This window comes from Malaclemys terrapin, chromosome 2, assembly GCF_027887155.1.
Source record: "Malaclemys terrapin pileata isolate rMalTer1 chromosome 2, rMalTer1.hap1, whole genome shotgun sequence".
NCBI classification, from domain to species: Eukaryota; Metazoa; Chordata; order Testudines; family Emydidae; genus Malaclemys; species Malaclemys terrapin.
Window position 1 is genome coordinate 89,083,681 of NC_071506.1, and position 22,458 is coordinate 89,106,138.

At 38.3% G+C, this 22,458-nt stretch overlaps 1 protein-coding gene across 3 annotated transcripts in view; it reads right to left on the bottom strand.

Annotated features, from left to right (window-relative positions):
* PIEZO2 (piezo type mechanosensitive ion channel component 2) overlaps positions 1-22,458 on the bottom strand; it is a 429,456-nt gene that overhangs the window by 324,557 nt on the left and 82,441 nt on the right. For all 3 annotated transcript variants that reach the window (XM_054019895.1, XM_054019894.1, XM_054019896.1), the window contains exon 2: positions 18,656-18,751. In XM_054019895.1, coding sequence (XP_053875870.1) covers positions 18,656-18,751 — 96 coding nt within the window. The remainder of the gene's footprint in view (positions 1-18,655; positions 18,752-22,458) is intronic.

Genomic DNA, 22,458 nt, shown 5'->3' on the forward strand with positions numbered 1-22,458 from the left:
GTAAACAAGTGTACTGTTTACAAGATCTGTTTCTCAGCATTGATCTGAATGTACACTATATCTACACAAGCCAGGGGTCTTGGAGTAGACAGAGAGGACTTGTGCGATCAGAGTTCAGCTACTCTTTATGCTCTTCTGACATGTGGCCAAGGCCTTGTGATTCTAAACGAAAAGAGCTTGTGCTAGTGGGATAACTAATGAAAATTCATGCTGCTGGAAGAAATCTGGGGAAGAGAAAGAGCTAATCCAGGCTAACAAATTTGGACATGGCTCAGTGAGTTATGTGCCAAAAAAGTAATGTATCAAGCAATAGATTGAACCCTCCTGTTAGACAGATTCCACACTCCTCAGCATCCCTCTTCCATTTAGGCCCTGTTTTAGTAGTCCATCTCTGTTCAGCAAAGCACTTAAGCAAATTGGCATCTTCATTCCCACCAGCTAGGATTTCCTAAAAAGCAGGGTCTCCATTTATTTATTTACTACTCAGGCTATGGCTATACTACAGCTTAAGTTGACATAAGTTATGTCACTAAGGGGCATGAATAAGCCACCCCTTGAATTACATAACTAGGATTGCCAACTTTCTAATAAAAAAAACTGAACACCCTAGTCCCTCCCCTTCCCTGAGGCCCCGCTCCCACCCTCTACATTCCCCCTCCCTCGCTTTCACTGGGCTGGAGCAGGGGGTTGGGGTACCCCCTCTCACATCCCAACCTCCTGCCTCAACCTGCAGCCCCCTCCCACATTCCCAATCCCTTGGCCCCACCCTCCAGCCTGGAGCCCTCCCCCCCGGACTCCAAACCCCTCATCCCTGGTCCGACCCCAGATCCCACACCCACAGCTGGAGCCCTCGCCGCCTCCCATACCCCAACCCCCGCCTCAATCTGTAGCCCCCTCCTACACCCTGTAGGTTGTACAAAAAAAACCTTGGTTTATTAAAGTGAATTCAATCTTAAAAGCAAATGCCTCCATTCCCAACCTAATGACTTAATGCTCACACTTCTGCTATCACTTTCTATTATTATGAAGAAGCTATAGAAACAACAACATAACAATGGATTAACGGCTATCAGCTAAAAGCAAACATTCTTTAAGATACATAGCATAGCACTCTTGGTGAATAGCAAAACCAATACTTAAACAAGTTTATTCCAGGCATTTCTATAAGAAGTTTTTGTTTTGTGTTATAATCTTCCATTTTATGTCTAAGATTATTGAATATGGTCAATTGTGTATATACAGTTCTGATAGTCATTACAGTTCATCATGATGGCGTAATGCACATGCTCTCATGACATTAATGGACTATTCAGTCCATTTTTAAATTTTAATTGTTTAAAAAACATGACTTTTAAAAAGAGGTCCCTATAAGATGAGGATCCACTGAGCCCTGCCTGTGGACACTTTTAAAAAAATTATTAACATATGCAAATGTATTTCACTGTGCATAAAAAATAATTCCCAAATCCAAAAGTTTTGCCATTTCTTATCAATTTTCCAGAGATGCCACTGAAGAAATTTTGATTGACTCGTTTCTACTTTGGTTTTGTGAGGAAGGCTATTATGTTTGAGAAAAATAGATATTTATGGATGATTATTTAAGCTAATGAGTGCTCACCTTCTGAAAACCATTTCTTTATTAACTCATATCTCAAAAGAGAAACCCATATAACAAAAACTCTTCAGACCAGATTCTCTGCTGGAGCACCTACATCGTAGGCACAGAATTTGTCAGTTCACACGCTCTGTACTTCATCTGAGCCAGTCAGCACCATATCCTCTTGGGATCAGAATTTATCCTAACAATCAGAAAGTCATGCACAGATTCTTCCAGTCTAAGTGTCACCTTTTGCCTTGCTTTGAAATCCCCTTCATACCTGTAACCTTTTAGAGCTCAGCGATTCTAAAAAGGGCACTTGTACTATTTTTCTGCCTCTCTTATTGACTGAGATACAAGCAAGATGAAAAACATGTCATCATGAAGTCCTGGAAAATAGCTGCAAGGGCAATGAGAAAGGAAAGAGACAACAGCACCCCCTGGCAGAAGTAGCTCCCAGTCTGTGTAAGAGCTTTCTGCTTCCAATAATGAACAGGGAAAGGGAAATGCCCATTTTATAAAGCTTTAATAGCAGATGAGTTTTTAAAGATCAGTTTATTTTTTAAAAACTGATTTCCCACCTGATCCCAACACTTAAATATGCAGTAAACCTGTAAAACAGAGCCAGTTACCAAAAGCTATAGGACACACTTCTCAAACAAAACTGCTTTAGTCTTAGCAATATCAAAAACAAATTTCTCTGACTTTGTAGAAGAATGTTGCACAAAAATCAGTTCCAGCCATTTGCCAGCAATAACCTATATACTGTCAACCAATCATTAATTGGATTTTATGATGTGACTCACAATTTAGCAATTTCCCAGAATTTAATCACAGTGCACCCAAAAAGATCAATTAAAGAACAGGCTCAGAATTTGCTGGAGCCCTGTGTGAAACAGGGGAAGAGGACCACCTCAGCAGCTTTACCACAGAATTTTATGAATGAACAAAGAAAGGATTTAAAAGGCAAGATTAATTTTATCTTGTGTTTTCTCACAGCCCCTTTCATTTTTTTTTTCCTGAGTAGCCAGGGGTGTTTTGTTTTTTTTTAAATGAATGGCTGGACCCAAAGGATTGCATGTTGTCAGCTACTGTTTGTTTTACAACAGTATCTATACATGGCTGTGGCCACTCTAGGTTTGAGTTGAATTTCTTCATTACTTTTAAGCCACATCATTTTTATGATGCCTATTTCTGAAGGGAAAAAAATTGTGCAGTTAAGCAACTTCCTTTGTATTCCTGTCTGGCATCAGAGGCATTATTAGAATGTGTCCTTCAGTAAAAAGTACAGAATTTCCCATTTCTCACAAATGTCCCAACTAAAGTCACAATAAGAAGTTTTTAAAAAATGCAGACAATATGGCATTTTGGACCACAATATCATAAGACTTCCCCCATAACTCTCTATTTCTCTTCCCACTCAGATAGTATGGGCCTCCTCTCTGTCTCTCTCCACACAATCATGTCACAGCTTTTCCAATCTGGAACAGCCTTCCTGCAGCCCACTTATGTCACTGATTGTCTTAAACAACGGATGGGGCAGGGTGGACATTATGCAAACTTTTTTCAAATCTTGAAGTGATTTTGTTCAAGTTTTGGGAAAAGGTCCAAGTGAATTCTCATTTTACCAAATGGTTTTGCCTACTGCTAATTCTGGCATGCCACGCACACGTAATTGTTTATACAATGCAATCCATATGTGCATCACACAAGCATGCTTAGAAGCTCATTTCCTTCCTTTCTCCTGCAAACTCTTATTTTGCTTCTCCGCAAAAGGCTCTTGGGAATGGGATTTAACACATTTCCTTGGGTCAGGCTAAATGAAGTGAGAATAGATTGATCTGGTCCTGACATCAGAGCTTTGGAAGATCTTTTAAGCATTTTAAAATTGGTTTCAAGTCTTAAAGTTTTATTAACACACACCATTAAAAACCCTTGTAGGTTTTCCTTCCCATATTATGTAGCACCAGCCAACTCAATTACAAAGCAGTAAAAAATGTCATCTTATAATCATACACATACAGAATAGATAACTAGAATCCCAAAAGTCATGTTTTTACATTTAAAGCAAATGTTTCTTGATCTCTTCAAATAAAAAATGAAGTTAGTTCACCCGGCTATTTGATAGTGATATAACAGAATTAATAAGTTTGGCATGGACATTTGAATGAACATTTGGCAACAAAGTACACATTCCAACCACACAGCTATTCCTTTGGAAAAAATACAAACTAAAATTTTCAAACTTGGGTGTCTAAAGTTAAATACCTAAATAAGTGGCCTGATTTTTAGAGCTGTCAAGACCCTGCAGCTCCCATTGAAATTTTAGTCATAAGGAAATTTAACATTCATTATGGATCCTACATACATTTTTTTTTATTACTTGATCTTCACCAATAATGGGAATACTTTTAAATAGTCTTGAGTTTGGTTCATTTTATTAGGGATCAAATCCTACAGTGCTTACTCAGGCAAATCTCCCATTGTCTTACTACAATAGGAGTTTTGCCAAATTAAGGTCTACAGATTTGGTCCTATGGGAATCAACTGCTCGTCTGGGTAAGGTATCCAAAACACAATGAAAATTACACACCTATCACTCTTCAACATTTGCCACTGAACTGTCCCCTATGTCACATGACTGTTTACAGGTAACTATGAAACACTTTGAAGCAAAAAAAATTTCAATTAACATTTCTGCTTCTATGAAATATTTTTCAGGGAACTGTTTATTTCCCCCAAACTTCCCTAGCATTGTTGGGACAGATCTAGTAAACCTTTGTACAGAAGTTAATCCCACCAAATGGAATTACTCACATGAGAAGTATTCATGAGCAAAAATGTGTTGGTTTATTATGCCATTACATAAAAAGATCTGTATTCATTATTGAGATCACGCAGGTGTAATGAGAAAAGTAGCCTAGTTCAAACTCTTCTTTCTTCCCATTGTCATAGAATAACAGAAGTGGAAGGACCCTGAGAGGTCATCAAGTCCAGCCCTCTGTGCTGAGACAGGACCAAGTAAACCTAGACCATCCCTGTTCTTAAAATACTCCAATGGTGGGGATTCCACAACCTCCCTTGGAAGCTTAATCTAGAATTTAGCTAACCTTATAGTTAGAATTTTCCTAATATCTAACCTAAAACTCCCTTGCTGAATTAAACCCGCTTAATCTTGTATTTGTTTTATGTACAGTGCACATGAAAAACAATTGATCAGTCCTCTTTATCACAGACCTTCACATATTAGAACACTATTATCAGATCCCCCCATAGTCGTCTTTTCTCAAAATTTTCCTAGCATGTGGTGCCCAGAACTGGACAAAGTACTCCAACTGAGGCCTCACCAATGCAGAGTAGAATGGGACAATTACTTCCTATGCCTTACATACGATACTCCTATTAACACATCCCAGAATTATATTAGCCTTGTTCGCAACTGCATCACATTGTTGACTCATTCAATTTGTTATCCACTGTAACTCCCAGATCATTTTCAGCAGTACTGTCATCTAGCTAGTTATTCCCCATTTTGTAGTTGTGCATTTGATTTTTTTCCTCCAAGTGTAGCCCTTGTATTTATTGAATTTCATCTTGCTGATTTCAGATGAATTCTACAAGTTGTCAAGGTTGTTTTGAATTCTAATCCTGTCCTCCAAAGTGTTAGCAACTTCTCCCAGTTTGGTGTCATCCACAAATTGTATAAACATATTCTCCACACCATTATCCAAGTCATTAATGAAAATATTAACTAGTATTGGACCCAGGACAGACCAATTTGGCACCCCACTAGATATGTCCTCCCACTTGGGCAATGAACCATAGATAACTACTCTGAGTGTGGTCTGTCAACCATTTATACACCCACTTTATAGTAATCTCATCTATACCCCTTTTCTTCAGTTTCCTTATGAGAATGTCATGTGGGACTATGTCAAAAGCCTTACTAAAATCAAGATAGATCACATTTACTGATTTCCCCATCCACTAGGCCAGTAACCCTGTCAAAGAAGGCAATGAGGTTAGTTTGGCATGATTTGTTCTTAAACCCATTCTGGCTATTATTTATTACCCTATTATCCCCTAAGTGCTTACAAATAGTTTGTTTAGTAATTTGTTCCAGTAACTTTCCAGGTATCGAAGTTAGGCTGTAATTCCCCAGGCCCTCTTTGTTCCCATTTTTAAAGCTAGGTGGTATGTTTGCCCTTTTCCCCTCCTCCAGGACCTCACCTAACCTCAAAAATAATTGCTTCAGATAGTTCCTTGGGTACCCTAGGGTGAATAGCAGCAGGCCCTGCTAACTTGAATACATGTAATTTATCTAAATATTCTTTAACCTGTTCTTTTTTCTATTTTGGCTTACATTCCTTCCTCCTTGTTGTTAAAATTAACTGTGTTAAGTATCTGGTCACCATTAACCTTTTTCGTGAAGAGTGAAGCAAAACTGGCATTAAAAAAAGTCAGTGCGCTTGATGTCAGTTATTACCTCTCCTTCCCCACCAAGTAGAAGACCCACACTTTCCTTCATCTTTCTCTTGCTCCTCATCTATTTCAGGAGCCTCTTCTCATTGCCTTTTAATGTTCCTTGCTAGACGTAACTCAGTTTGTGCCTTAGCCTTTCTGATTTTGTCCCTACATATTTGTGCTATTCTTTTGTACTCCTCCTTCACAATCTGTCCATGTTTCCACTTTGTCTAGTATTCCTTTTTGATTTTCAGGTCATTAAAGAACTCTGATGCGGCCATATTGGCCTCTTGCTTTTCTTCCTATCTTTCCTTTGCACTGGGATAACGTTAAAGGCACTTATTCAAACTGTGCCCTTAAGAAACTGCCAGCTCCCCTGAATTCTTTTTTCCCCCTTAGATTTTCGTCCCATGGGACCTTACATACCAGTTCTCTGAGTTAAAGTCTGCTTTTTTGAAGTTTATGCATCCGAAGAAGTGGGCTGTAGTCCACGAAAGCTTATGCTCTAATAAATTTGTTAGTCTCTAAGGTGCCACAAGTACTCCTGTTCTTTTTGCGGATACAGACTAACACGGCTGCTACTCTGAAACCTTTTTTGAAGTTTGTTGTCCTTATTCTATTGCTCTGACTCCTTCCTTTCCTTAGTCCCTGTAGACAGAATCAAGTCTAAAATAGCTGTTCCCCATGTTACTTCCTTCACTTTCTGAAACAAAAATTTGTCCCCAATACATTCCAAGAACTTATTGGAAATTTTGTGTTTTGCTGTATTAGTTTTCCAACAGATGTCTGGGTAGTTAAAGTCCCACCTTACTACCAGGTCTTCTGTTTTGGATACTTCAATTATTTGTTCTAAAAATGCCTTATCCTCTTTCTCTTGCTGATTTGATGTTGCCTGGAGACCTGCTACTATGATGTCCCTGCTACTTCTTCCCCTTTTACCTTCACACAGAGACTTTCAGCTGGTCTTCCTCTTACCTCTTTCTGGACCTCAGAACAACTGTTATATTCTTGTCATATAATGCAACACCTCCGCCTTTTTTCCCCCTGCCTGTCCTTCCTGAAGAAGCTATCGCTCTCTATACCAATATTCCACACATCAGATTTATCCTACCAGCTCTGTGGTGCCAATTAAGTCATAATTTATCTTATGTAGTAACATTTCCAGTTCTTCCTGTTTATTTCTCATACTCCTTGCATTATGGGAATTAACTTTACATGAAATAGCAGCATAAAAACCCTTGGAACTCAAACATGAGTAATTAAAAAAAGAATATTCGAAAAAGCTCTGTTCTGTAACTTAGCAGCAATTGCATGGATCCTTAAAAGCCTTTGGAATGGCTACATGATAAATATTTGATGGACAACATCTGGCTTAATGACAGAATCAGTTACTGCTATTCAAATATAAAGACAAGTGAATCAGCACCTTATTATTGTTTTCAGCTCAAACAACACACAAACAAAACAGACTAGCCTGCTGAACACTATTTATTTTACTAACTACTACAACCCACATTAACTGTCATAATAGGATATAGACACACTAGTTAAAAAAGCATTATCATGAATAATTTAATCCAAATCTATCAATATTTTGCTCTGACTGCTTGTAAAGGAATAGTTTTCTAACTCTAAATTCAGTGCCTGTGATTTGAACAACGTGCTACACATGTAAATCCAGACAATGGCGAAAGGAAATATCAGTACGAGTGGTGGGGACTTAATTTTCTTCTCTCTCTCTCCCCGTTGTCTTTATTTTCTGGTTTCTAAATGCTCTCAGTGATCTAAAAAACTGTCAAGTCATTTTAATTAAAATTAGAAAGCCCTAATGTCATGTGTCATTTAGCAGTGCAAGACTGAGGCAGCAAAAGGAAACAGCAGAAGGTCAGCAGAAGGTCAGGATAATAATCACATGGAAGGATAATTAACATAAATGTTCCTCAACACTCTCGTGTTATAGGGCTGCCAGGGACAGGTCCTTGTCACCACCTGGAATTCACAATTTCTTCTTTAACTATGGTACTGAACGAACTCTTACAGAAATCTGAAACAAATCTGGGTCAAAAATTGTGTGGCAACAGAGGGGAAAGCAAAGCTGGACCAGCCAAAGGGAAGATGTAGTATGCCAACAGCCCATGCTCTCTGGGGAGGAATTGTGTCTCCTGAAATTGTTATTCCAGGATCTATCCCTGGGCTATGAAGAGCTGAACCACCCCACCCAATGCCTCCAACATGGGCTTTATTTTAAATTTTTTTAAAATATGCACTAGAAATGGGACCAAGATGCAAAATCTGGGCCTACATCTGAACTTCTTCAAATATCAGGGGGTCTGAATTCAAGATTTCAGTCCATTACAGAGACAGGGCCAGCCACAAAGTTCAGGTTAGGGTCAGATCTGTGGTTTGGTCCAAGCCTATCTTTATAACACACACATGCGATATTACATTCTACTGCCAGTTATTGATCAGCTGTATCACTACATTCTACTCCCGTCTACTAAATGGTGAGAAGTACATTGACAAATGAAACAGAAAACAGCAGCCAGCCATTCCAGAGTGTCTTCTTTGGGGAATACATAGGCACGACGACTAACCATCCCCAGTCTCACCTGATTGCATGTTAAACAAGATATATACTGTCTGAAGCAAAACTGGGTAAGGGTTAGGGACAGGAATAAGTCCTTCAGGCAAGAGAAATAGACCACAAATAAATATGGTTTATTTACTGGAGAGGAAGGAAGTTTACGCCAGCAGACAAATTTCAAGTAGTACAAGTCAGGCAGTTTTCTAACAGAAGAGATTTATGATGAACAGCCCAGGTTGCAACCAAATGATACCATTGTCACTGCCTGGCCTGCTGGCTAGTTCATTCTGCAGCTCTTTTTTAAGTGCTCCTTCAGGCATCCTCTTATTGCCTGCAATATTGTACATGGTGGATTCAGGGCAGGCCTTGAAGTACTGTAGTATGATTTTATGATCTTGGGCGGGGCAGTATCAACAGAAGAATAATTGAAAACAGCTGCAATTGCTTTTTAAAACACTGGAACACGCTGCTTTTATAGGAATTCCGCTCATCTTTAGGTTGATCACTATAATAAAAACACATACCTAATGATTTACTGGATTTTCTTCCCTCTGCCTTTATGACGACATAATCAAACATGATTATTTAAAATACAATGGTATTCAAAAGGGGGCTAACAAAAGTGTTTTAATAAAAAACAGATGCAGGTAGCTTTATACGTCCGCTACTATTTTATATTCAATACTTAAACATACAATTACATGGTATCACCTTCCCCATCTAGTAAAATCCACCGTTCTTTTTTCTTCTTCTCACTAGGGAGCAAATCCTCAATCCTTCCACACAGTTCCAGTAAATGAGCTGTGAGCAGCAGTTCTCCATTGTTATCAAGCGAAAGGAAACCTTCAACACTGCCACCGTGTCCTCTGAACACTACAAAGTTATAAGCTGTCACAGACATTAGGCCCCTCCTATGAAAAGTAGGAATTGGACCGTGGACATATGTAATTACAGATCCATAAGCCTTGCTGTCCCTCCTCGCTCTGCCGCCGGCGCAATGCTCTGGGCAGCGGGGCTGTGAGCTTCAGGGAACAGAGGGGGTTGGATGTGGGACGGATAGAAGGTGGAGGCTGGGCCACGACCCCTTCCCCTAACCGGCCCTCCATCCAATTTATGAAACCCGATGAGGCCATCAGGCCAAAAAGTTTGCCTGCCCCGATCTAGAGCCTGAGTCAGAAGATCTGCATAGTGCAGTATGGACACGTTAGCACAGCTGAGAGACCCAGGTCCAGCAATTGTAAGGCCAGGTTCACAATTCAGTTTAGAAGCTCAAACATGGGCTTGGAAACACCGAAACTCCTGGGTCCTAAAGACCTAGGTTCACAATGCAGTGTAGGCATACCTAAAACTGCACCAGGCTGAGACTGATTGAGCCCAGAGGTGCTCTAACTCCTTCCTGACAAGGGTGGGTATCTGCTCCACCACAATCTCATGTTCTTAAATGTAGACAAATTTAGTTCCGGTACAAAACTGCTCATTACAATGAGATTCAGCAACTAAATTTTTTTACTTAACTCTAGACACACCCTAAAGTCATTTTCTATTCCTCTGTTTATGAATATTTGAGGGATAAAAGGATAAGGAGGATTTCACTACCAGGTCCTTGCCATAACGGGAATGGCTAAAGCTCATTAACATGACAGCAGTTTGGTGGCCTGTACGTGAAATAAACTAGTGTCTTAGCCCACACTTCTAGCGCCTCCATTTATGCCCTATTTTCACACCATAACAACTATCTCCAGGCCTTCTTCAATGCTGCCCCACCTATGGAGCTCTTATCCAACTCCAGGCTGCAAAGACACTACTCTTCTTTTCATTCAGATCACTCTTGAAGATATACATTTTCTGTAATAACACAAAAAAGCATCAATGATTTAATAATATAAGCTAAAGTTAAAACCTTATTTATTTTCTCCTTTTGGCTTCCCATTTTACCTGGTCTACCCTGCCTATTTTGCTTCGGTTGTAAACGTTAGGGCCAGGTGCTGTCTGGATTCTGTGTTTTATTCAGCTCCAAAAACACATCTGGCACTTAAACAATGATGATGATGAAAATGAAAACTAGTGTCCACAGCATAAGATCAGCCATCTACCTGGAATCTGCTGACAGTCTCTTTAGAGAGGCCATGGGTAAACAAACACAGAATCAGAGATCTATCTTCTCACATTAGAGCATGCCACTTTGCAAAGCTTGAGACACACCAAAGGGTACAGTTGCTGTGGTGGTTTGGCAATCCTTGATTCATTGCCATTTCCAAGGCAGTCAGTATGATGCTTTTCATAAGCAACAAATTCACTTAAAAGTAATTTTAAGAAGATTATTTTCCCCACCAAAATGGTTTGATATGAAAGCAGTGAGAACAGTATATGATATTAGCAACAAAAAAGGTTTTCCACTTATGAAAAGCAAGAGGATTTCCAATGTTGGGCTAGATCTTAAAGACCTGCTTCATTTTTACTAAAATTTGCCTGAGTAAGGAATGAGTAAGTACTCCTGGATCTGGCCTGTTAGTTATAATGAACTCCATTGTTCACCCCCGGGAATATGCATGATGCTAAAAATGAAGAAACCTAGCTCAGATGCAGTATTTTGAGCCAAAGGATGTTTATGTAGCAGACTGGCATGGCTCCATAAACAGACACATGCCCAATCCAGTAAAAATCACATTTTTTAATTGCTCAAAAGCATTTTCTGAACTATAAATAAATCTCTCTGATGCCTCAAGCTTATAAAAAACATTCAGTAGCTCTGGGGACATCAAACAAGTCAGCAACCCAGTTATTCCTCAGTGTACTTTATAATTGACACCTAAAAGCCAATGGGCAATAAATCTTTGCCAAAAAATGGAAGAAATTATCTCTCTGGTTACACAATTACAGTATGGATGGAACCATTCTGAAACACATATTAACGTACAGTATTGCTAAGCCAAAAATTTCAAAAGTCATGAGTCAGGCCCCCTCCAAAAAATGAGATTTTAAACCATATTTTTGTTCTGATATTTTAACTCCCACTCTTCCTCCTCAACATATATGACAATTACAGCACTGCCAACTTTCGCAAATTCACAGTGAACAAGACCATTTTGCCCCAGCTGTATGAACACTTACTAGAGAATCCAACTACAATCAGGACCTATGGTGGGGGCACCATACAAACACATAGTAAAAGAAAGCCCCTGTCCTGAAAAGCTTCTAGTCTTGTGCAAAACATAGTGGCGTGTTTGAATGGGGATTCAAACTCATCTCACATAGGGGTTACTAAATATCTATTAGAGGGGAGCAACTTTAATTCCTGCAGAATTGGGAAAGATACAAACTGATGACTCGCAGGTGAAAGGCTGTATACAGCATTAGCCACATCCTGAGCTATCCAGTCCCCAAAAGTGAACCCACAACCTTCAGATCCACCCAACAGACCTCTTCCATTTCAGCTATACAAGTAGCTAGTGGAGGGAAGCACGTTATTTCCTCCTAGATGGATCAGCCCATACAGGGGGAGACAAAACACAAATTGTGTTTGGGTTAAACGGTATTCGTGAGACAGCAGTGGAATGCAGGACATTAGCATTCTTGATTTCTACCTCTGTCTCTGAAAACATGGCTTGGACTAATGGTTACCAGTGGCAAGGCCAAATGTACCACCAGCCCTGTTTGGGTTGCCTGTGGTGGCTGAACCCAGGACCTCTGAATATAAAAGCATGAGCTCCTACCACTTCAGCTAAAGAATCAGCTCTCTTAGCATAGAAACAGTAGCAGATCTGTAAACCTCTAAATGTGGTTGAATTTATTACCTCTATATCGAGTTCAATGGGATTACTCACAGACCATAAGAGCTATGTACATAAGTCTTTGCAGGGTAAAGGACTAAATTTCTGTTTTATGAACTCATTCCTTAGCAAGTTTGATTAATCAAGCCCAAGATGCCTGTAAGCACAAATATTCCCTACAAACCTTATGTTCTCTATCAATTCCTGTAAACAGCATTGGTAAAAGACAGGATCAGGGATGGGAAGGGCTGACGGAAGCTTCCCAGGTATATATGAAATGATTACGGAATTACCTGCACTACACACTTTTGTCTGCCAGATACCCCCCAGACATTTAAGAATAAATTTGCAGCCTAGTTAAACCACATCCAGTGTCTCCTCTCCTTCCAGCACAACTGGGCAAAAAAATATTCTTGAATATTTGCAGGTTTGTGCACTGTTTAAATATATTCATATTTGAAATGGATAATTCTTATTACATTAGCTCCTCAGCCAAACGAGATATAAAAATACCTAGCAGATATTTATTTTGGGCCAGATTCTGCCAGTCTTCTCACACTGAGTAGTATCTTATTCCAAAAGTAGCTCTATTCATTTTGTTACTCAGCATGAGTAACGATAGCTGGATCTGATCCACTGCTTTACTAAAGTGAGGTATATTACTTTAAAAACACTACCTGGTTAAGAAAGCTTCTTATTCACGGCTACCATAATATAAATTAGCAACGCGAGTAAACTTAACAGAATGCAATCTCACTTCTATTAAGGAAAACCAGTTATTCAGTACTGATAAATGAGTAATTTCTGCTGTCCAAGCCAAGTACATTTAAAATATAACTTTACTTAGTCTACTCTTTCAAGACAGAAATAACACTATCATTAAAACTGTTTTAAACACATTACTCCATTGATTCCCAATCAGGGCAACAGAATTAGTGTTTGCAACTGGTCTATTAAACTGTTACTACTTATTCTTTGTCTCAAGAGAGCTACTGTAGGTAATAAACCAGGCACTAGTCAGACACTTTTGTATAAGGAAAACCACTACCTAAAAAGCTATATGGTTTTAGAATTACTGCAAAATTATAGTTGCATCAAGAACAGCTCCTATTGCCACGTTTGATAACTTGGCCTAAGCAGTTATAAACCACCTCTATACTCAAATGAAATAACCTGTTATCTGCACTGATATGTCCTCTTTATAATTTTTACATAAAGAATGCTACACTGTGTTTATGTTAATGTCATAGTAATAGTCAATAGTAATTGATTTCAAGAGCTATAAACATTAGCGGCAGAGTTGAACAAACAACTACCCAAGATGAACAAACAATGAACCCAATGAATTTTAAATGCATAGGTTATTTGTGAATACGTTTTCCATTATTCAACCAGTTCCATGAATGATTGAATAGTATTTCAGCAAGTAACATGTTCAGCTAATTTTTTCAGTCAATTGAATATCTTAATTTTTTTTTAAGCTTTAAATGGAGGAAATATGTCATTTTAGAGATGGATGAGATCTCAGATCAACAGGCAAGAGCATAATTCATGGAGAAAGGAGAATGTATATGCATTAAAACAGGAGGTAAGAATTAATATTATTGAGTTATTTTAGTGATCACATTTTTCTAGAAGATAAACATTACAGAATAAAGAGAGAAAGAGGTTAAAAAGGGATTTCATGTACACTATAGTTCAATACAATATTTTACTCCCCATTGTTTATAATAATGCACCCTCTCAAAACTTCTAAAAGAAAATTTCCACTATACTGATTTTGTCCATGCCAACCTACTAACTTGTAGTCATTTTGTGAGTGTCTCCTTGGAAGTTGGAGGAGAGAAGACGAACAAAGGAAAAGAACCAGGGGGAAGGAAGAGGAGGAAATAGTAGAAGAGCCAAGGGAAAGAGAAAGATGGATGGGAAGACCCAGAGGAATGGGAATGGTGATTGAAGAATGTAAATGGTTGGTGGATGAGTGGAATGGGTCAGAGAGGGGAAGTGAGGAAAAATGGACAGAAAGAAAAAACACAAAAGTAACAATGAGATGGAGGGAAAAAGGCAAGAACAGAAAGTGAAAAACAAACAAAAAACATACAATGAAAGAGTAGACTTTAGTGAAAAATTAATTGGAGGGAACACATTAAAATAGGTAACAAGATTCAGGTATTGTATAGACTAAAAAGTGAAGTATAGCAAGAGAAAGGAAAGAAGGAAAGGAAAATATGGAGACATAGTGAGATGTTTATTTTTTCTACTTTGAAGAAAGTTTGCTTTATTTAACATTTTGACTATGATTTAATGGTGGTTTGGCTATTTCCAGTTAAAATAGCTATAAAATTTCCCCTTTTATATTTATATTTATACATACATACGATAGAGAAAGATATACATACACACATATATAATTTAAAAGTCAACAAGCTAAGGTATTTGAGCCTCCACATTCCACACATTTAAAGTTAATAGCAATCTTCCTCAGACAGTCTGTTATAACATTTTAAGTTTGGATTTTAAATTATTTCACTCTTAATAAAAAATGCACCAAGACATCACACTGTAGCTAGCTTATGAGCTGTGCAGTGCACCATGACATAAAATTACTATGAGACCATCTGAAATTTTTTGAAAGCACTCCCCACTGAAAAAGCCCTGTTGACAATGACACATATTGGATAGTTTTAAAGTGTATCCATCAAACCACTTCAGAATTTGTTTTAAATCCAATAAATTAAAAAACAAAACTAAAATGAGAGGATGAGGATGACAGTCAAAAAATATCACACGTGGTTGTTAGAAAATAACTATATTTAAGTTGTCAATCATTCTTGCTGGCACAAAAAAGGGCAGAAAAAGCAAAACATATAAAATCAACATGGTAACCGGATATTGGCTAGGAAGCTGCACCCGTATTCCCCTTCTAGGCTTGCTGTTTCCGTCTCATGTATCACCTTCAGCGCTTTTAAGAGAAACTTTAATCCACATCTGGGCATTTACTAACTTTTCATTTTCTCACTGTCCTTCTAACTTTCCACAGTAAAGATGACTGACAGTTTTACTTAGATTGGGATTTTCTAACATTTTGAGGATTTGCTTTTTATGCCTTTTTATTTTATTTTTCAATTCTGTTTTTGCTGGCTGCACTGTGCACTTATGCATCCAAGCATAAACTAATCCCACCCATTTGGCCCCAGCCAGAGCGCTGCATTAATGCCACTCTGGTGTTGGGGGGATTGACTGGTTAAAACTACAGGGGCTTTGGGAAGGGGAAAATTAAGAGGACCCATAGTGGAAGTATATGAATTAGTGAACGTTCTAGAGAGGGAAAGATGAATGCTCCTTTTTATTCCATAATACAGGAGAACAATGTTTTTAGATTAAAAGCAAAGGAACGATAGTTTGGGGATTAAGTTACTGAACTGGGACTTGGGATTTCTGAGTTCAGTCCCTGGCTCTGCCACACACTCCATAGATGTATTACCTTGGCCAAGCCATTTGGGTGGAATTCTCGAAAGCACTCAGCATTGACCTAACTCTGCTCTCATTGAAGTCAACAGAAGACGATACGCTTTTGAAAAGTCCACCTTATTCTTGCCGTGCCTCAGTTCTCCATCAGTAAAATAGGTTTAATAATACTTCTTTTCTGCCATCCTTTGAATATCTTGTCTATTTCGACTGTAAACTTTGTCCCTCATTATCTATATCTACAGTGCCTAGCACAGTGGGGCCCCATTCTTGGTTGGATTCTTCAAGTGCTACTGTAATCAAAATAATACATTAAAAGATGGGAACACATTTACTGTAAAATGGATTAACTAAATGCATTTTCTAACCTACATGTAACTAACGTGTGGAAATCAATGTGGCATGATATTGTTTTGGAAATTACTTTGAAGGTTTCAAAAAAGCATCAGCATTTACACTGACAAGGATAAAACACAGTGAAAGTCATAATTAATGGTTACGGTGAGGACATATTTTCCATAGTACAAGACTAGCTTTGATTTCCTTCTCCTCCAATGGAACTTGATGGGGAAAAAACCTCTTTTCCCCATAAAAATATTGTATATGTAGGTGCTCAAACACTTCAGTATTGTAATAGAGATCATATAAATAAGTGAGCGCATTAACTCTTAGTGAGACCTATAACAGAACACAGTACTCTAATTTGGTAAAAACAACCATTTGTAGTTAGATGATTTATCTGTGTGTTATAAATTGAACAACAATATTACAACTTCCTAAAAGTTTCTATTTCTCATCTCTTCTCCCCAGTAACGAGAAAAAAGGGGATAGGAGGCTGCACTTAGACAAAGTTAAAGATTCCTCAAGAAATCTTTTCAGTGAATTTAAGAAGAAAAATGTTTGAGGTCACTGACCGGGGGGCAGGAGGGAAGGGTAAATGGTGTAACTGCCAATTGAATTTGCATATGCAAGACACTGAAATGGTTGCTGTTTTTTAGCAGGAGTATTGTTATTTCTTCTCATTAAAACACTTGTAAGTAGGTTACTTGCTGGTTAATGTACACTGGTGTATGACTTGTTACTCAACCAAGTTACTATAAGCTAAAAAGGTAAGAGGCCGGTGTCTTTCAAACTGACAGTTGACTAGGATGACTCTCCTTCCCTCTCAGGTTCTCTCTTACCTATTGTTCAGAAGGTCAGACATAAAAGAGGAGAACACTGGATCAAATGCAAACTATTTTCCAGAAACACAGATTTTTTTTAGATAGATAGATAGTGATATGACTCTAGATTCTATGTCTATCTATATGAATATTAGAAGCTAGAGTCATGTTGAAAACAAAACTGCCAGACAAAAGCTATCCTGGGAGAAGGTCAAGACTACTGATGCTCAGGAAGGAAGAGGAGCCACACTGATCCCATCCCGAAACATACCAGACGGAGGTTGCCAGGAGAGTATAAACTGAACCAGACGGGTGGACTGAGAGTTACTGCTGAAAATGGAAAGGGGTAGTTCCAGATGCAACCTGGGAGACCCCTTTAGGGTGACTGATGTGGTAATAGAAACCCTGTATTCAGAGAGATGTTATAGGGTCTTTATATGGACCTGATGGTAAGAGTTCCGTAGGAGCCTAGTAATTTGAGATTTTTTTATGTTTGAAGTCTAGATTTCCTAGTTTGTTTCATTGGGGATGTTTATTGTATAAAATGGTGTGATTTTCCATTAACCATCACAGTGGTGCAGCGTGTTGTTCAAGAGAGCTGCTGTAGGGGAAGTGTGCTACATGCTCATGGTACCCACAGCATTCAAAACAAAGCCAATAATTTAGGTAACATTTTCATCCTACAACGTCAGCCCCAAGAGGGCCCCATATAATATCTCTTTTTCCTTCACTCCCATGTTGAAGAAGCTTACTTTTATTCTTCACCCCGCCGCTCACTTGAGTAAAAATAAAATGTTTCTTGAAGAGATACTATTGTAAATAATAGTCTGAAGGTGAACTGGGAATACAATAACTGCTTTAATACAAGAGTTTGATTCAAGCCACATGATGGGGAGTTCTGAACTGCAGGGACCCGTTCAGAGATCTACCCACTAAAGCAGCTCCCACAAGCTACTGTGTGACAATATATATCACCGATAAAACACAAAAAGGAAATATTACCTTACCCCAGCAAATTTTCATTGACTGTTCAATTATCCTGAAGTTACAATACTGTTGCCCAGAAACTTCTGAGAACTAACTTTTACAGATTAACCCATTTGTTGTTGCAATATACTCCATTGGAATAACAAATATCCTATTTCTGAAATGGATTTTGTCTTTTCATCTCTGGAATCCTATTTTCACATTTTAATATTGAAGTGCGGCTGTTATGTGACATGTGGGTAATTTTATCTATGGTGCATTTAGTTATTCTGCAGCTGTAAAACTGAAAAAAAAAAAGAAAAAAAAAGCTTTTCAAGATCATGGTAATGGGGAAATCAGTGGGGTGCTGATGTCTGTATAGGTGACTAAAATATACATTGTTAAAAGAACACTCCTTAGATGAATTTAATCAGATCAGTTACTCAGGAGTACTCACTCCAAAACCAGATTCAGTGAGTTTACATGACAAATTACAAAACCAGCTCACTTACCGGAGAAAAAGTTCAAACCAATGAAAGTATATTGAAGAAATACGTGTAAGACTCCATCTTATACCAACTACAAGGTTTTTGTACATATTACATGTTATGTACCTTTAAAAAACCATCAGGGAAACTCTTACCTTGCATGGTTGTTTTTGTGGGTTCTGAAAATAGAGGAATGAGCAAGAGGTAGACGAGGTAGACAAAAGAGAGCCCATTGTAACGGAACACACATGCTGCAATGGAAAAAAGAGAGAGTATGTTTGTTAATCTGGCCAGTCTATCTTGGAATACTTAAACTTAAAGACAAATTGCATTTACCATGAGTTGCATATTTGACTAATGCTTATAGCTACTACACTTCTTCACATAAAAAGATAACTGTATCACTCTCTGTATTTGTTCTACAGAATCACTAAAGGTTCTATTTAAGGAAGAAATATAGTGGTTCAAAACATGCCTGCAGTATTATACATTTCATTTTAGAGGAAAGGTGGTCTTGTGTTTAAGGCAGAAGACAGAGTCAGGAGACCTGTGTTCATTTCCCAGATGCACCACAAACTTCCTGTTTGACCTTGGATGAGTCTCGCTTGTTATCTGTGTGTCTCATTTTCCTCATCTATAAAATTGGGATAATGCTATCTATCTCTCAGGAGTACAGCAATACTTAAATCATGAACATCTGAGATCCTCAGGTAGAAGGCACTAAATTCATACGTTATTATTATTATTACTACTACTACTAAGTAATGAGGAAGATATGCTAAAGTTATACACTGTATCCAGTGAAATTAAAAAAAAAATCCTCCATTTTCCTCCTCTTCGTTTTGGTTATGCAGAATAGAATGTAACACTCTTTATTATATTATAATTATTTTATTTTATTTTTAACCACTCAAAATTCTGGAACCAAAACTTAAGTTAGTGTTTATCCTTTAAAAAGCACTCTGCTCATTCCAGAATTCTTCTTAAGACCAAAGGTAAACACCATATGGTAAAACTGAACAAAAGATCCTGTAGTGAGAAAAAAAAAAACTGTGAAACCCCCATGTAAGATCTCCATGCCAGTGATATTTTAAAATCTCATGCTGATAACATAAATACAAGGTGTTTTGCAAAGGAGGCAGTTTATTAATGTCTTTCAGTGTTGCTTTTTCTTTTTTCATATGTTTAGCATTACTGTACTTTCACTGAATTGGATACTTTCAGGAGACATTTGTTCAAGAAGCAATAGCATTAAAGACAGTATTTGCAACTTCAGAGTTGTACATGCAGACTATGCTGCAAGTCAAGCATATGGACTTCTTTATTAAAAACTCAGCAGGATGTAATCCAACTGCATGGCAGATGTTAAAACGTTATGAGACCTACCACATTCAGCTTTTCCTATGAGATAAGCCAAATACTGAGCAGTAAGGAGCAAAAAGAAAACATTCCTATTTATTTACACCACAATCATGGAATGTAAGTAAAATCATCAAATCAATTCCCTCAACTAATTCCAAGATGACTAACTTTTGGAGGAAAGGTATTGGCTTACTCTGTCCATTCTGTTCAAATTTGTTTCCTAAATAAAAAGTTAGATTTACTAAGCCAACTTCATCCCTGGTGTATCATCATAATCTTGACTAGGGCTATACCAAGAATGAATTTGGCCTACACTCTGCATGTAATCAACATACTTCGATCTAGCCTGTTCTGATCACCATAACTTCTGTCCCACCCTACTTATAAATGGTACAATAAAGAAAAGTTTGGTTATTAAAGAACCAAAGTTATACAGTAGTTGTAATTTATGATTGCAAAACTGACTAGTGTTTTGTACAACATCAATTGCTGTGTGACTAATTTCTAAACTGACAGAGATTACTCTGATGTAAAAAACTATATGGGTCTTCTGTATTCCACAGGTAAATTCTGCAGCTGTAAAGCCTCTGTGACCTTCAGGAGTAGCCTCAACTAGGACTGCTAGCAAGGAACTCCCAAGTTCTGTTTCCAGACTACATTAATTCTGTCTGTTACCAATCAACATCTCAATAAAGCCTACATTTTCAAAAAGCATCCACTAATTTTAGGTGCCCAACTTGAGATTTCTAGGGCCTGATTTTCAGAGCTGATTATTCCCAACAACTCCAGCTGTAATCAATGGGAGCCAAAAGGGAGTGTACCAGTCCTCTGAAAATCAGGATCCAATTATCTTAAATTTGGAACAATTTATGCATATCTGCAAAATGGTATAATGCTTAGAACACGGGTCTGTTGTAAGAGCTGATATTCGTACATGGTGGAAAGTCATATAATCTCTTAGGTATGTTCAACTGGAATGAGGAGTTAAAGCTGCCTGTTGAGCTATAAAACTGGGCCAAAATTTTCACAAAAAGTCTTTTTTCATTAAAATTCTTAGAAAAATAATTAAAATTTTGAAATATTTTAACCAATTAACTATCTTGCCTGCAGGTGCCACCACAAAACAAAAATAATAACTATATTAGTATATTAATATCCTCCTTCTGAACAGACTACAGAGCAGGGCTGCCTCTTTTTTATGTTTGTACAGTGTCTAGCACTATCAGGTCAGGGCCTCTAGGATCTCTCATAACAATAAAAACAACAGGTTTCAGAGCTCAGTCTTGTCTACCAAAGCTTTCACCAATGTGCTGTTGTAACTTACATGGCAGGCATTGCCTTAAACATTTAGAACCTTCATTTAAATCCAAGCCCATTCCAGCAAGTTGTTAATATTTTATTTAATAATAATAATATTTATTTAGTTTCCTGGCGGACCTATGTTAATTTTAATGTTCCCAGAACACTAGAAATAAATCTGTAAGAAACAACTTCATTGCTAAGTCTTAAAAAAAATAATTCAATCCATTCACTGTTTTTATCTCTTATTGTTTAATCTCCATTCATTCAGTATATTATTACGGAAGAGATTAATGTGCTATAAAAGCAAATCTGTTGGAGCAAAAGCCTACGGTCCCACACATTTTTAGTGAGATAAGAGATCATTAAGGAACAACTGCAGTGTATTTACTCTTCAACATAAAATTATTTGTAGAATTTACAGATTCTTACGGTCCAGCCCTGAGAACCAGTGAGCAGTAGTAACCACCACTGAAAGCAGCAGCAGGCTCATACAGGGCACGTTTTCACTGCACAGTTAATGCAGGTGTCATTGGCACCCATGTCTGAGTATCCAGATTCACCTAACCCAGGTGTGAGTGTTCCCACAGCAAAGCTCTACCTGTGTTACTGCGTCCGCTCTATATCTACACTGCAGCTGAGAGTAGGGTGACCAGATGTCCCGATTTTATAGGGACAATCCCGATATTTGGGGCTTTTTCTTATATAGGCTCCTATTACCCCCCACCCACCGTCCTGATTTCTCACACTTGCTATCTGGTCAGCCTAGCTGGGAACAAGCTTCCCACCCCAGGCAGACAGACGTGCTAGCGAGGCTTGAGCTAGCATGCTAAAAATAGCAGTGTGGATGCTGTGGCTTGGACTGCAGCTCGGGATCTCAAGCCCATCCAACCCACTAGCCAAGCTCCAGACTGATCTGTAATGTCCTCACTGCTATTTGGAGTGCGCTAGCATGAGGCTCACTCCCAGCAGCAGTGTATACATGCTCCCCCATTTCTGCACGTGCCAGTGTGTGTCTGGGGCATGGTTCTGAGATGCTCTAAGATTCTCTCCTTGTCTATCCAATGGTAATTGCGAGAAGGGCATTGGAGGACTATCAGCACTCAAAAAATGTAGCCTGCATTCTCACAACTCAAGTTACCGCAGAAGTCGGGCTCTAATCCATTCCCCCAGGGTAAACCAGCCTAGGCTAAAAGCACCTATCAACCTGGGTCAGAGGTTCTTCTGTGTGGACGGTAGGGAGCTTGGGTTAAAACCCAAGCAAGAACCTGTGTTAATTGTGCAGTGAAGAAATACC